Consider the following 13,588-nt stretch of genomic DNA (forward strand, 5'->3'; position numbering starts at 1 on the left):
CAATAAACAATTTCAAATGTCCCTATTAGACTAAAAGCAAAAAAAAAAGTTAATGTTTAGCAATTCACTTTATCTTGAGACTTACATATATGGTTACTTTTAGATATATTTCTATTTTGAAAACACAAGTCTAACTCAGCCTTTATTAGCTAAAGTCTACAACTGTTCTAAAATTTCTAAGTATATCGGCAGGACTGACAGGATTAGAACAGGAATTAATTCCTATTCAGTTCTGCATTAAAAACTGTTTTATTTATCCTCTTCAGAAGAGAAATGGGTCTAAAGACAGCATGATAGAAGACACGACACACACATCCATTAACAACCTGGATGGAAAGCATAGCACAAAGACAATAAAAACTGTACAAGCATCACAGCTGAAGATGGAGACCTGATTCCAATGAGTGCTGAATGGATGCCCTCTGAAGGAATTTGTGAATGACACAAAAGTCCAAATACACTTTTGCCAGAAGATATGAATCATGAAAGAACATTTGAACTGCTGCTTCATTCCTCTGGAGCACACACTTTTTTTCTCCTTCAGCATTCCCATCAAAAGCAGTGAACGAAAATTCAGCTGCTGACATGTTAGCAGTCCTTGTAGGAAAAGCCTGTTTTGAAAAGCTACAGCCACTACATTTCCTAAACCAGATCAGATGAAAGTTTCTTATGACAGCCTAGTAACTTCAAGATCAACAGTGTCAAATACTGAAGGTTTGATGCTTTTTCTAAATGTGACATAGTAAATGTTTTCTATGCTGAATGAGAGCAGTAAATTCTTATGTCTGTACTTCCCCTAGCAATATACCATACGCCAGTGTTTAATCTTTTATTAGAATGACAAAATGAATTCTTCATACAAGTATTGGTTATGGGGAGTTTTTCCCAACTATTTTATATGCTGATTTTCAGATTTAAGCATCTCTGTATATAATTTGTAATAGTGACACCACTGCCAAAGCTCCTAGGCATTTACTTCAATCTGCAGCTTTGCATGAGGCATCTATTATAGTTTAGAACATAGATTTTTTTTAGGAAAGTGTTTTTAATGGATACATCTGAAGCAAGCATTGCATTCTTTGAAACCTTCCCTGGCTCTTGCTGCTTTGTTTTTTAAGCAACCTGCCCCTTAAAATGTTCCTATACGTTTTAACTGCTGGGAGTTTAAATTTCAACAAGTCCATTAGTGGTGAAAAGGAGACAGTGACCATTGCAATGGGACAATGCAGGAGAGGAGTCCCTACTGAAGCCCCCCCCCCCCCCAGTAATCAATTCTGTTTACCATGCAGCTTAAAGAGAACAGGATTTAGACCAAAATGGGATGTGAGCAAAGCCCTTACAGTCTCAGCTCTCTCACTGTGGGTCTCTGTTCATTTTTCTGAACAGTTGTGATGATTTTTAGTTTAATTGTTTAAGCTTTGTGTCTGACAACTAACAGTAACATGACATGAAGGGGGGAGGAAATATTACTTAGAACGGAACCATCAGAGCAAAACCTCTGTAAGAAAAATTGTAAAAATCAGTACAGAAATACTGTGGATGTACTTGCATTTAATATGACTTTCCCCATGAGACAGTGCCATGGAAAACATGCTGTTTTCAAGGGTGTTACTAATGGCATTTCCCTGTTAGTGTAACGTCTCTGCAAACTCAGCAGCTTGTTTTCCAATATGCACAAAAACTAAGCCACATTTCATTTTAGAATTGGTTAGTTAATAAGAGAACAGTCAAATCAAAATTAAGCATTTCATATTTATTCAGTGAGAAACACTCAAATATATACGTTTACTCAAATTATAAACATTTGGTGAATTTTTCCAACTGAAATGAACAGACCACATGCTGAGGGGGCAGATCACAACATTTTCTCATTACTTTGTACTTTTCTAACTCCGTGACCTCTGTTGGTATCATGCTTACCAATCTTAGCAGTTTACATAATTTTGTCTGCAGGATATATGATAATTCTATTGTGATATAAAAGTTAAGTGGTTGTTTTTCCCAACTTCTTATGAGATCTTGTCATACATTCCTTTAATATAATCCAAAAGATCTTCAGTGTTTTCATGGACTGTAAATGTCACCAGAAGAACCTGTATTGCTAAAATTGCTTGTTATTTAGTAAATCTGTGTGTCTGTCTCACAATAACTACCACAATGAAATTATGCCTGTAGCTGTCTGCAGGCTTCTAAAAAGAAGACTGCAGATTCTGCCATCTGGCCACATCCCTACTACAATGTTTATTAAGCCAGATGTATATTGCTGATAGTAACACACCCTGTCCAGGACTTTGCTTACTGGAAGCTATTATTCTGTTACACCTAAAGAAAGGTGTGGCTGCCAAAGGATGCTTCACAGCGGCTTGATGTGAATATTTCTCATTCACCAAATTGTAAATTAGTTGTTCTATTTGGCCAAGGAAACTTGTGGCCAAGTATCACACATCTGTTTCAAGCCAAACTCTGACTGGTGATTCTTTAAACAAGTTCCTCTAAACTCAGAATGTCTCAATGTCTTACAGCACTACAGATACAACAGCAAATCAAGGCTGGCCATTAAGTGAATAGGTCAGAGGAATACTCAGTCTCTTGGGCTATCCTTTTACTCTTCCCTTGCTACTCTTTAAAATGCTTCACAATGTAAGAAGCAGTGGTATGACAGACCATTGGAGTTACATTTTTTGTTCCCTGTACTAATCCTGAATATTGTCTGGTCATTGCTGATGCTCTTTCAGTGGGTTACGCCAATGAAGTTATACAGTCCAAACCATTTTTAATCACAAGCTTCTCAAATACTTAGAAAATTTCCTCTGCAATGGTTCAAGTATGCAGCTCTTCACTCACTAAAACCTTTTCCTCAATAAGGATGATCAAAACACTCCTAAGTTGCAGCATTAGTAGAGTCATCCAACTGTACTGCAAGCTTGCTAGTTTAACATCTTATCATCTGAGATCACAGAAACAATAGGACTAATGGTATTTGAAGAGCAATAGCATGCGTCTTACCGTATGCTCTCCTATAACTGCTTTCACCAGCTCTATTGTGACTTTTTTAGCTTTTGCCATATGTAAAGCTAACATAGAAGATGCAGCAGAACTCAGCCATTTTAACGAGCAAATAACTGATGTTGTTTCATTTGCTCATTTTTGCACTGTACAAGCTCAGCTGGTTTTGTCATGGGTTCATGTGCTTAGTTTTAACGTTTTGCATCAGCCTTGATAATTTCATATGAGCAATAGCTACCATCCTCTAAGTATGTCACTGTGGTTTTACAACAGGATTCCAGCACAGAAAGGGGTATCCTTCAAGTCAGCTTCATGTTGGTCTGAAAGGTGAAAGAGAACACATTGATATGCTGTCCAGTTGGTCCCACAACCCCAACTTGATATTTTCAAATTTGAGATCAATGTTGTTAAAGTTGTATATTTCAAGTAGCAGAGTATTTTGTCCTCCTTATAGATGAAAAGGGACTGGAACCTGTGTTTCATACATCCAATTGCAGAACTAAACTCATCACACTGGATCAGAAACAGAATTCCCAGGAATAAGACAGATCAGACTTCAGACACCCAGATGATCCAAAGCAGATGTGCCAAATTTTCACCCTGAGAAGCATTCCCTCCATGTTTTCCAAGGGCTTCCATGGATCAAGTCAGAACCTAGCAAGCACTAGCTAGGTAAAATACATAGGTACAGGGCCTAAAGATTTGGAAGTTTATTTAGACCAGATAATTCCATAGGGACTATTCTTGTAAAGAATTCCCACCCTAGCAAGCTGACACACAAGTTTTAATAGGATATACATTGTTACATGCACAGTAAGCCAAACAGTTAAATTATACAAAAGAGCCTGGTGTGAAATATTTGGAAAACAACTCCTATCTTTACTGGTTCTGTAGTTAGCATATTCCGTTAAGATAGCAAGCATGCTTCCTTCCTTCACCCAGCTATCTACATGCCGATTAGTCTTCATGGACCTGCTTATGAGAGTAAAGGTCCTGGAACTACTAGTTATGTGAATACTAAAAAGTTATCCAACCCCAAAAGCTAATAAATGCCTTTAAAAGAAGAATTGCAGATTTATACCCCCGCCCTTCTCCCTGAATCAGAGACTCAGAGCAGTTTACAATCTCCTGTAGCTTCTTCCCCCCACAACAGACACCCTGTGAGGTAGGTGGGGCTGAGAGGAATCTCACAGCACCTGCCCTTTGAAGGACAACCTCTGCCAGACCTATGGCTAACCCAAGGCCATTCCAGCAGGCGCAAGTGGAGGAGTGGGGAATCAAACCCAGTTCTCCCAGATAAGAGTGTGCACTTAACCACTACACCAAACTGGCTCTCTTAAAGCCTTAAAAGAGTAGTTGACTGTGGAATTAATTATTTTGGAGGCTAACAAAAACTAATAATCTTTTTGAACAAAGTAATGTGATCTTTACATGCACCAACCAAAAACAATAGCAAAAAAAGCTTTTGAATTCTGATTAGGTTGGATGTTCAATACAAAAACCCCTTTTTGCTGGGGCTTCGGAGTGAAAATTAAATGTTATTTCAGGGCATGGTGGAAAGAACACCCCCCGCCTGCAACCTGGAGTTTTAAAATAGAATATAGGATGTGATGCAGACTTAATTACATTAGTTAATGCTGGATTCAGAAGTTTTCAAATTGTACAAAAAATAGCCTAGCTAGGCCAAGGAAGAAGAGAGGAGATAACAGGGAATCTCCCTGTGTGTCTCAAATGAAATAGTTTGATGAAATCTAGCCAGAAATGCTACAACCATATAGAATATTCTCTAATTCAATGCTACCTTAGAGTAAGGATCTGGATTAGAACCACAGGGTTCCTTACATTTCAAGTCTCATGCTATAAAATAAGCTTGTACATACATAAATGGCTGCAGCTTTCCCACTTGCTCAGGAAGATAACAGTTCTTTTACATAAGGGTATGTTCTGGCTGAAATGCAGAGAAGGTACATGACCAACTCCTAAACACATAACAGCTAGATTTACTGTATGCCTTTTCTGACACCACATTCATTGGAGAAAATAATGAATGGGCAACACAAAGGCAAAATTAAAACATGTCAATTAAACATTAGACACTAGATTCAGCCTATCCAGAATCTTTTGACATACCTGTATTCTGAAACATAACATTCATCATCCAAAACTGTGGGTGGACTTTGCCTGCCTCTGAAAAAAACAAACAAATGGACAATGAAGTAATTAATCATTTTTTAGTATTGCTGCACATAGTTTAGAATCATTAGCAATGTGGTCCGTTAAAACAACCCAAAGCAACTCCTTCAGCTGAAGTTAATTACTTAATGCAAGCCTGGAATGAGATAAATATACCAAAGTAGTTAGCACATCTTAAAAACAAAGCTGTGTTTCTTGGTGGGAGATATTGGTGTCTGCCTGGGGTAGCTGCTGTACATGAGTTAGAAACAAAAGTGTACATGCTACACAGCTTCAATATGAATTATTCACCCTTAAAACTAGGACAGAATCTCTGGAACAGAGTGCATATCCAACACAATTTTTCTGAGTGGTAAAGAACAGCAGCAGAGATTTGCTCTGAAACAAAGCTGTGGTGGGGATTTGAAATAACCCACATTGATCTCAGTGGGATTAGTTTTCCTTCCTTGTTCCATCTTACTATTGGAAACTAGACAAGGAATTCCCAAAATGCAAGGAACAAAAAGCCTCTCTAAGAAATCCAGATTTTCTCATTTTAACCCTTTGCTTGTCTGGAGAACCTAGCAAGTATTCTCTTACTGCAGGAGAGCCCTTAGTATTTTAAGTTTTTTATTAAGTTTAAGCAGAAGGGGAGGGGGGAAGAGGGAGCAATACCAAAGAAAAATAAAATATACACGCTACAGTTATTTCTACTAAAGAAAAAGATTCATTATACTTGCAAGCTACCGTATCTTAACCAAATATTACCATTAAATTCCACAAACGTTTTGTGACCTTTTGTGATTTCTTATAGTTCTGTTAATCAAATTATAGATCATATCCATTTGTCCTTAATACCTATAAGAAGAAAGAAGGAAACGAAAAGAGGAAGGAAAAGCAACAAACAGAATAATTAAAAACAAGAAAAAAGGAAAATGTAAAGGAGGAAGTGAGGGAAGATTTTTAGTCTGTCATACAAGCCCATTACTACCAAAAAATAAGATAACTTCACAATACAACCATTTGACTAGCTATATTAATGAGAATTCCAAGCAAAACATGAAAAGCGGATCTCCAGTGTTATACAGCATATCTAAGATACCATAAATTGACAACACTAAAGCAAACACTAAAAAAGTTATTCAAAATTAAACATTCTTGGAGACAACATATGCTGAAGTGCCATAATACTTATAGAGAGAGGAGAGAAAACAAGAAGTCTTAATCTACCATACAGGCTTGTTTACTACTCAAGAAAGAGAGAATGCTTAATTATGGCATAACTTCCACTAAATTGCTTTAACCAAATCTAAACAAAAAAATCACTAAAATAATTCTTTACATAGCTAAAATTTCATCTAACTTACTATAAGCCAATAGAAATACATATCTCTTGAATACTATTCAAATTAATTTAAATTATTAGGGACAATGCATACCCAATATTCAAACATATGTAAAAGCAGAAAAATACATTCAAAAATGTCAAAACAAAGATGCTTCCAAACTGTGATCTTAACTTCTAATTTGTAAATAATACTTCTAGGTTCACTGAGGATTTAGCTTCTAAAATAAAATATAAAATATTCCTTTAGCTATTTAAAATATTTAATTCTCTATAGTTTGTTATTAGCTATTGTTTTATCCTTTTAATATTTTCTCCCCAGTATGCTTTAAGTTTTTTAAAAAACACCCTTTATAAAAAAACGCTTATAAAACCTTCCCTATATCTTTGATATCACAATTTCCTAGACTCCAGCCTATTTTTCCATCCAGTTCCCTATTTTAGGTCCATACAAACCTACAAATCCCCTTATACCATCTTTTTATACCATACAATTGAAAAATATAAAAAAATGAGAAAGCCCTAAAGATCCAAATTTCCATCTCAAAATAATACACCAATTCCATGAAGATATGACAGTGTTAATCAAATGAAGATGCCAGAGCTCATAGTCTTTTCTTCTTAAAAGCTTTCCAAGTTTTAATTGTCCTAGAGATTGCCACAGAACTGTGGATTTATGTTGAATCTGCCAATTCTCCCCTTAAGTTGCTCATCAATTCAACAAGAAGCATTGAAGCCAAAACAAAGTCACTCCCCTTTGTGTTAATCTTGATAGGTTGTAGTTTGGATTTCTGCTATGAAACTGCATATATCACTTCCATTTTGAGTTCACACAAAACATTTCAGATACTTGTTTGTTCACTTTTCCCAGCTTATTAGGAAGATCTTGATCGTCTTGGTCTATCTGCTCCTGTATAATATCAGCCTCATTACGTTTAACCAGAAACTTCTGCACCCGTTCTGTTATCAACTCCTCTAAGAAACCAATTCCCTGTTTTATAGAGAATATGAAAGCCATAAAGTCTTTTGGATAATCCGTTTTTACTTGCAGTGTCATCTTTCCACAAAATAATTCAGTTTAATAGTGAAAGATAATGATGATGATATTGGATTTATATCCTGCCCTCCACTCCGAAGAGTCTCAGAGCGGCTCACAATCTCCTTTACCTTCCTCCCCCACAACAGACACCCTGTGAGGTGGGTGGGGCTGGAGAGGGCTCTCACAGCAGCTGCCTTTCAAGGACAACTATGCCAGAGCTATGGCTGACCCAAGGCCATGCCAGCAGGTGCAAGTGGAGGAGTGGGGAATCAAACCTTGTTCTCCCAGATAAGAGTCCGCACACTTAACCACTACACCAAACTGGTGTAGCTGAATAATACCTCAAAGTCCCAAATTAACAAATCCTTCCAAATCTCCACTTAAGATATTTTTCTCTTACATTCCAGTTTGAATCAATTCAGTCCCAATAAGTCCTCAAATGCACTTCCCCCTTTTAACATCACAGTCAGCCTTTGTTCAAGTTGTAATATATGTTGTTTAGTTTAAACCAAGACAGCCCAAATCTGTTCGTTCTTTTCTTTTGGAAGCCTCTCTTATTGGGGGGGGGGTTCGCCTCCTCCTCCTCTTTCAGAACAGTCCAAGTTGGTTTTGTAATGAGGATTTCAGTGTTCTGATAGTAGTAGAAAAGATGCTTTGAAAGATCATTAGCATGAAAAAGAGAAGAAGCCAGTGGTCATCTGTTACCATTCAGAAATGGTGATCAAAGCAGCGGGGCATCTAGACAGCTGCTCAGGGTCGCCACCAAACTCCAGAGCCTTGTCAATCTGCTTGCCTCTCAAGACCCTCCCTGGGCCTTGGAGTAAAGTCTCCCTGCCAGAAGACTCTCCCCCAGCTGCCAGATTTACGAGCAGCTGCTGGGAGTGAGTCCGGGGCTGCTCCTAATGCTGAGATGCCAAGACCGGAAGTCTCAACAGGGAGAGCCTGCAGGAGAGCCCTTGAATAGCTTTTTGATCAACTACAGGGATAATGTGAATGACTATGAATATCGAAGAGGCCTCTAGCTATTGCTGAAGCCTCATGGACACAAACACAACAGCATACCAGCTGCTTCCTTTCTCTCCCATGACAACAAAATGGGTCAACTGAGTCACCTGGCATCTCTGGGCTAGAGAATTCTGTCTTTAGTTCCGCATCTTCTCAGCAACCCTACTGAAGAGTCATTAGCTCCTTTCATCTAAGCAAGAGAGCCATCCACGTAGCAATGTGTAACAGCACTGAGGCTTCCCAGGTGGAACAGCCCTAGTAATGGGTGTGTTACAGATTGTGTAAGTTGTAAAGGGCACAAGACATCCTACTGGATTAATCTTTGTTTCAAGTGCACAGTGTAAGTTAGGAAAAGAACCAAGATTGCCCAACAGACAGCTTTAAAACCAATGGTTTTATGTTTGATTTAGATGCAGACAGACAACTCCTAGCATGGGAAAAAGCTGCAAGGGGGAAGCTTGTTTTGTGCCTTCTCAGACACCACATTCACTAGTAGCCATGATGAATAGGCAACACTGAAGGCAGCGGGTACAAACAAAAAATGCACACTGTATGAACATTCAGAGAATAAGTGCCCTTCTCCACACTGTCATTCTCTACTAGAGGGAGCCAAACTGTGGCTCGGGAGCCATATGAGGCTCTTTCACACACATTGTGTGGCTCCTGGAGGTCAAGGAGGAACTTAATACAGGCTTACTTTCAAGTAAGCATGCTTAGCATTGGGACCTCTGTCAGCCTCTGAGTGCTGACCCAAAGGTAGGCAACTATTTCCACGATGTGTGAAACAGGGAAGGAGGGGGGAACAGGCAGGCATGCAAGTTCTTTTCTTCCACCAGAGAGGTTGTCCAGAGACCTAGAGTAGGGAAAGAGTGCAAGAGCCAAGGAAGCCTATGGAAGGAAGGATGAAATTAAAGAGGGTGGTATAGGGTTCCCCCATAGTTTCACATATCTTGTAGGGACTGTATTTACTAACCTTGGTGTCAAGGCAAAGAGAGATGCACAATGATGCAAACAGTAGTCACTGATTTATATGGTACATATGTTTCATTTTCAGATGGTGCCAAAAATAATTCTCTAACCTTTCCCTATGCTGGTCTTATGGTGAATGCTATTACCAGCTTTTGTTTTTTAAGAAGTCTCCTTCTAGCTTGGTCATGTTGTATTTTATCGTTCTGTGCAAAGAAAGTATTAAAAATTTTTATTAAACCGGTGTGTGTAGTATTTGTTCATGTTTTGTGGCTCTCAAACATCTGACATTTATTTTATGTGGCTCTTACAAGTTTGGCCACCTATACTTATTTGAGTGACTACTCTCCAGCTAACATCCCATAGCTCCTACCAGAGAACAAACTGATTCAGAGCTCTCCAGCCATGGTACAGCATGCCACTACTTCCTGTAAAGGGGCCCTCCTAAGGCCTAGTTTAAATCTGAAGCAGGAGGTGGAAGTGAACACTACATGATGGACTCAGTGCAGTAGATATAGCATAAGATTATGATGCAGGAGACCCATATCTGAATCCCTGTTCTGCCATCAAACTTGCTGGATAACCTTGCACTACTCACTCTCAGTCTAACCTACCTAAACAGGGTTATTATAATGCTGGCTTCGGTCCAATTAGGGAGAAAAGTGCTTATGAATATATAAGTAATTATTTAAGCTGTAACAAGAAATGCATTAAAAAAACCCACACAAAATAAAACTCTTAAACAGCAGACAGCCAACTGCATTAGGACTTTTATGCTAGGAATACTGTGCCTCTGCCCTAACCAGAATTGTCCAGACCAGTGTTCCCTCTAAGCTGAGTTAGCATGAGCTAATGATTTTTAGCCTCCAGCTCACATATTTTTGTTTTCGCTCAGGGATGACCCTAGAGCACAATAATTTATGAAGTGGCTCACAACTTTAATGTCAGTAGCTCACAAAGTAGGGCTTCTGCTCACAAGATTCTGCAGCTTAGAGGGAACATTGGTCCAGACTAGCCCATTTTAATCTAAGCGGTCAGCCCTATTTAATACTTGGATGGGAGACCACCAAGGATGTCCAACTTCGTTATGCAGAGGCACACAATGGCAAAACACCTTTGTTTTGATTCTTGTCTTGAAAATTCTAAAGGGTCACCATAAGTAGACAGCAGCTTGATGGCACTTACCACCACTATGTTATGTTTACATACTACATACACCAAACTTAAGGCATGATTTAAATACAATACTGGCTGAGGACCCATTAAACTAAACTACAACCCATAAAAATCAGTGATGCATGCTTAACTGACAGCCTAGAGTGCGGTACTGCATGGACAAATTGTCCCGATGTGCTTTGCACGGGTGGCAGCTTAGTTTAGAGCAACTAACATGAGTGCAAAGATGCACAAAGAAATTATTTTGCTTCACCAGCATCTTACATCAGGAAACTCAAGGGGAAGGGGGACCAGATGCAAGTCAATTTTACTTCTCCACACCCGCCCGCTCCACGTGGATACCCTGCCTTAAGAGCCTATACAGGGAGCAGGGAGCATCTACATCAATCGGGTGTGAATCAAATTCTTGTATGTTTATCTATAGAGAAGTCCCTCCGCAAATACGAAACTTGTATAATACAGTGAAAACGAAAATATTGCATGTTCCGGATGCGCTAGGTTGTTTTTATCATCATTATTGAAATGAAATAAAGTCAGACATTATTTATACTCAGTACTCATTCAAGAACGCCGCACCCTTCATGATCAATGGTGGTAACGCTCCCCCTCACCGCCAATTCCACCATCGAGTTACGACTCTACTGTTCGCAGCCACTTACGAGTGTCGCCCAGGGCACCACAAAACCGTAGGCTGCACGTGTGGCCTCCGCCGTTAGCTGACTGTTTTTCAGGACTGCCGCCCCACACGCCTATAAGCCACCTACCTCCAACACAGCCCCGCCAGCCGCCTTCAGCCTGCACCACGAGGGAAAAGAACGCTTCTCCCCGCTCACTTCCCTATATGCTCTGCATCGGGACAGACCATTATTTCTGGAAGGGTGGGGGGAGCAGGGCGGACGACATCACGCCCGGCCGAAGGAGGGCAACATACCAGCCCCTTCCCGGGAGAGGGCGGAGGCACGGGATGTGCCAAATAAATGTGAATATCGCCCTGTTTCACAATCAAGAGGACAAGGCGGAATGTACCAACTGCGCTTTCCCCTTTTAAGGGAAACGTCAAAAGGGTGGGACGGCGGGGTTAAAATAAGGTCACGGAAGGCGCCTCGCTGATTCGACCGCAAAGCTGAGCAAATGAGACTGGCTTGATGCTGTTTAGCGTGAGACGAACCTGTGGTTGTTTCATACGCCAGCTGCGGCTCCTTTTTCTGATTTTGGTGCCTGAGGATTGACTTTTCATTCATCAAATGTAATTTTGTTGCACTCAAAATTTATTTGCTATATTTGCAATGACATATTTAATAGAGTTAATATTACTTGATTAGATGTGTATGTTGGTGGGGTAGGGCATTCCGTAATGTAACTGCGAATGAGGCGGTCTGTAAACCTTGGAGTAACACTGGGGTGTCTTGAGAGGGTAGAGTTGGCTGCATCCACGTTGCCTTTTCCACCACAGTCTCTTGCCTCGGGCCTGTAAAGTCTGTGACATAACAAGGGTTCAACAGAAGGATGTGAGTATGGTTGCCAACCTCCAGGTGGAGCCTAAGGAACTCACAGAATTACAAGTGATTTTCAGACTACAGAGATCAGTTCGCCTAGAGAAAATGGATGCTTGGGAGGATGTACTCTATAAAACCCTGAGGTCCCTCCCCTCCCTAAATCCTGCCTTCCTTAGGCTCTGGGAGTTTCCCAGCCTAGAACTGGCAATCTGGATGGGAGCAGACAGAGATTGCAAGTAGAGGTCAGAAGGCCATGCCAAGGTGTGATATGTTATATTTCAAAATACACTTAAAAATAATACCCAGTTAAAAGAGTAAACAACCCATTCATGTGATAAACTATCCCTAATCTCTGTTGAGTCCAACAGTGTTGAATCTGCATACAGTCAAAGGTTGCAGGTGGTCATCTAGGTACAATCAAAATACAAAAACCCCCAAGAAAGTCAGCATGGTGATGTGATGGACAGCACTTTTTAAGAGGCTTAAAAGTGCTGAACATATAACTACAAGACTGAATGGTTAATTCTTCACAGAGCTTTGAGTGACAGGCTGCTCCAGACAATCTGATTGGTCAACATCAACTGAGCAGAAAAAGTCTTGTGAGAGCTCTATGCTGAGGAGAGGGAGTCAGATTCCTGCTTTAACTGAGAAGATACATACAGGTGGGTAGCAGTGTTGGTCTGAAGCAATAGAAGCCACTGGACTCTAATTTTGTTCTGAGAAGAGATGTATACTGAGACTATCTGGGAATAGCCCTGACAAAAAGGGTTTAGTGCTGACAAAGTCAGATTTCAGCCGTTGACTGAATACAGTCTGAATTCAGCATTAGCTGATAGCAGTTTGACCACAGAGAACTGGGAGGAAAGTTTGGCAAAGGGTTTGTAGTAGAGAGATTCCCATTCAGACCAGAAGAAAAGGGGATAGATAGAAGAAGAATCTCTACCCAGTCAGATAGGGAGCATTATCTCTGAGGAGTACAGAGATCCCTGGACTGGTATGATTAGAAACTGCCTTTAGAGACCTACGTCTGTAAACTCGAAAAAAGTACTGATGTACCAAGAGAAGGGGGCTGGGTACTGGGAAGAGGGTACTAGTGTTCTGGGCACAAAAAGAGTCAAGGGTTTAAGTTAAAAGATGATCCTGTCCCTTCAGGTTCCTGGGCTGAGAAATTAGCCAATATACAGTACGTCACAGAAGCAGGCCTCAGATTTAGTAGGAGCTCAGAGGAGCGCAGCTCCTGAACCTTTCTTAGAGTTCCACCTCCTTCTGAGAGTTCCACCTCCTTGTCCATTGAATAGTAGTGCAGCTGCATAACAATCCCTGGATGAGCTCCACCACCTATTTTTCTGTAAAACGACCCCTGCACAGAAGTGAGTACACCCC

At 40.2% G+C, this 13,588-nt stretch overlaps 1 protein-coding gene, 1 long non-coding RNA gene and 1 other non-coding gene across 3 annotated transcripts in view; 1 reads left to right on the plus strand and 2 right to left on the minus strand.

Moving 5' to 3' along the window:
- Nucleotides 1–2,126, plus strand: part of EPB41L4A (erythrocyte membrane protein band 4.1 like 4A) — a 213,040-nt gene extending 210,914 nt beyond the window's left edge. Inside the window, exon 24 of the mRNA XM_060235611.1 lies at nt 267–2,126. Coding sequence (XP_060091594.1) covers nt 267–395 — 129 coding nt within the window. The 3' untranslated portion in view covers nt 396–2,126. The remainder of the gene's footprint in view (nt 1–266) is intronic.
- On the minus strand, nt 1,739–11,559 carry LOC132569484 (uncharacterized). Its single transcript, XR_009555266.1, has 3 exons — nt 11,474–11,559; nt 5,137–5,193; nt 1,739–3,326 (listed from the first exon to the last, which is right to left on the minus strand). It is a non-coding gene; the product is annotated as an uncharacterized LOC132569484 (long non-coding RNA).
- On the minus strand, nt 4,944–5,071 carry LOC132570667 (small nucleolar RNA SNORA13). The gene has a single exon (XR_009555366.1). It is a non-coding gene; the product is annotated as a small nucleolar RNA SNORA13 (small nucleolar RNA).
- Nucleotides 11,560–13,588: the final 2,029 nt, after the last annotated feature.

The sequence above is a fragment of the Heteronotia binoei genome, chromosome 4, assembly GCF_032191835.1.
Source record: "Heteronotia binoei isolate CCM8104 ecotype False Entrance Well chromosome 4, APGP_CSIRO_Hbin_v1, whole genome shotgun sequence".
NCBI classification, from domain to species: Eukaryota; Metazoa; Chordata; class Lepidosauria; order Squamata; family Gekkonidae; genus Heteronotia; species Heteronotia binoei.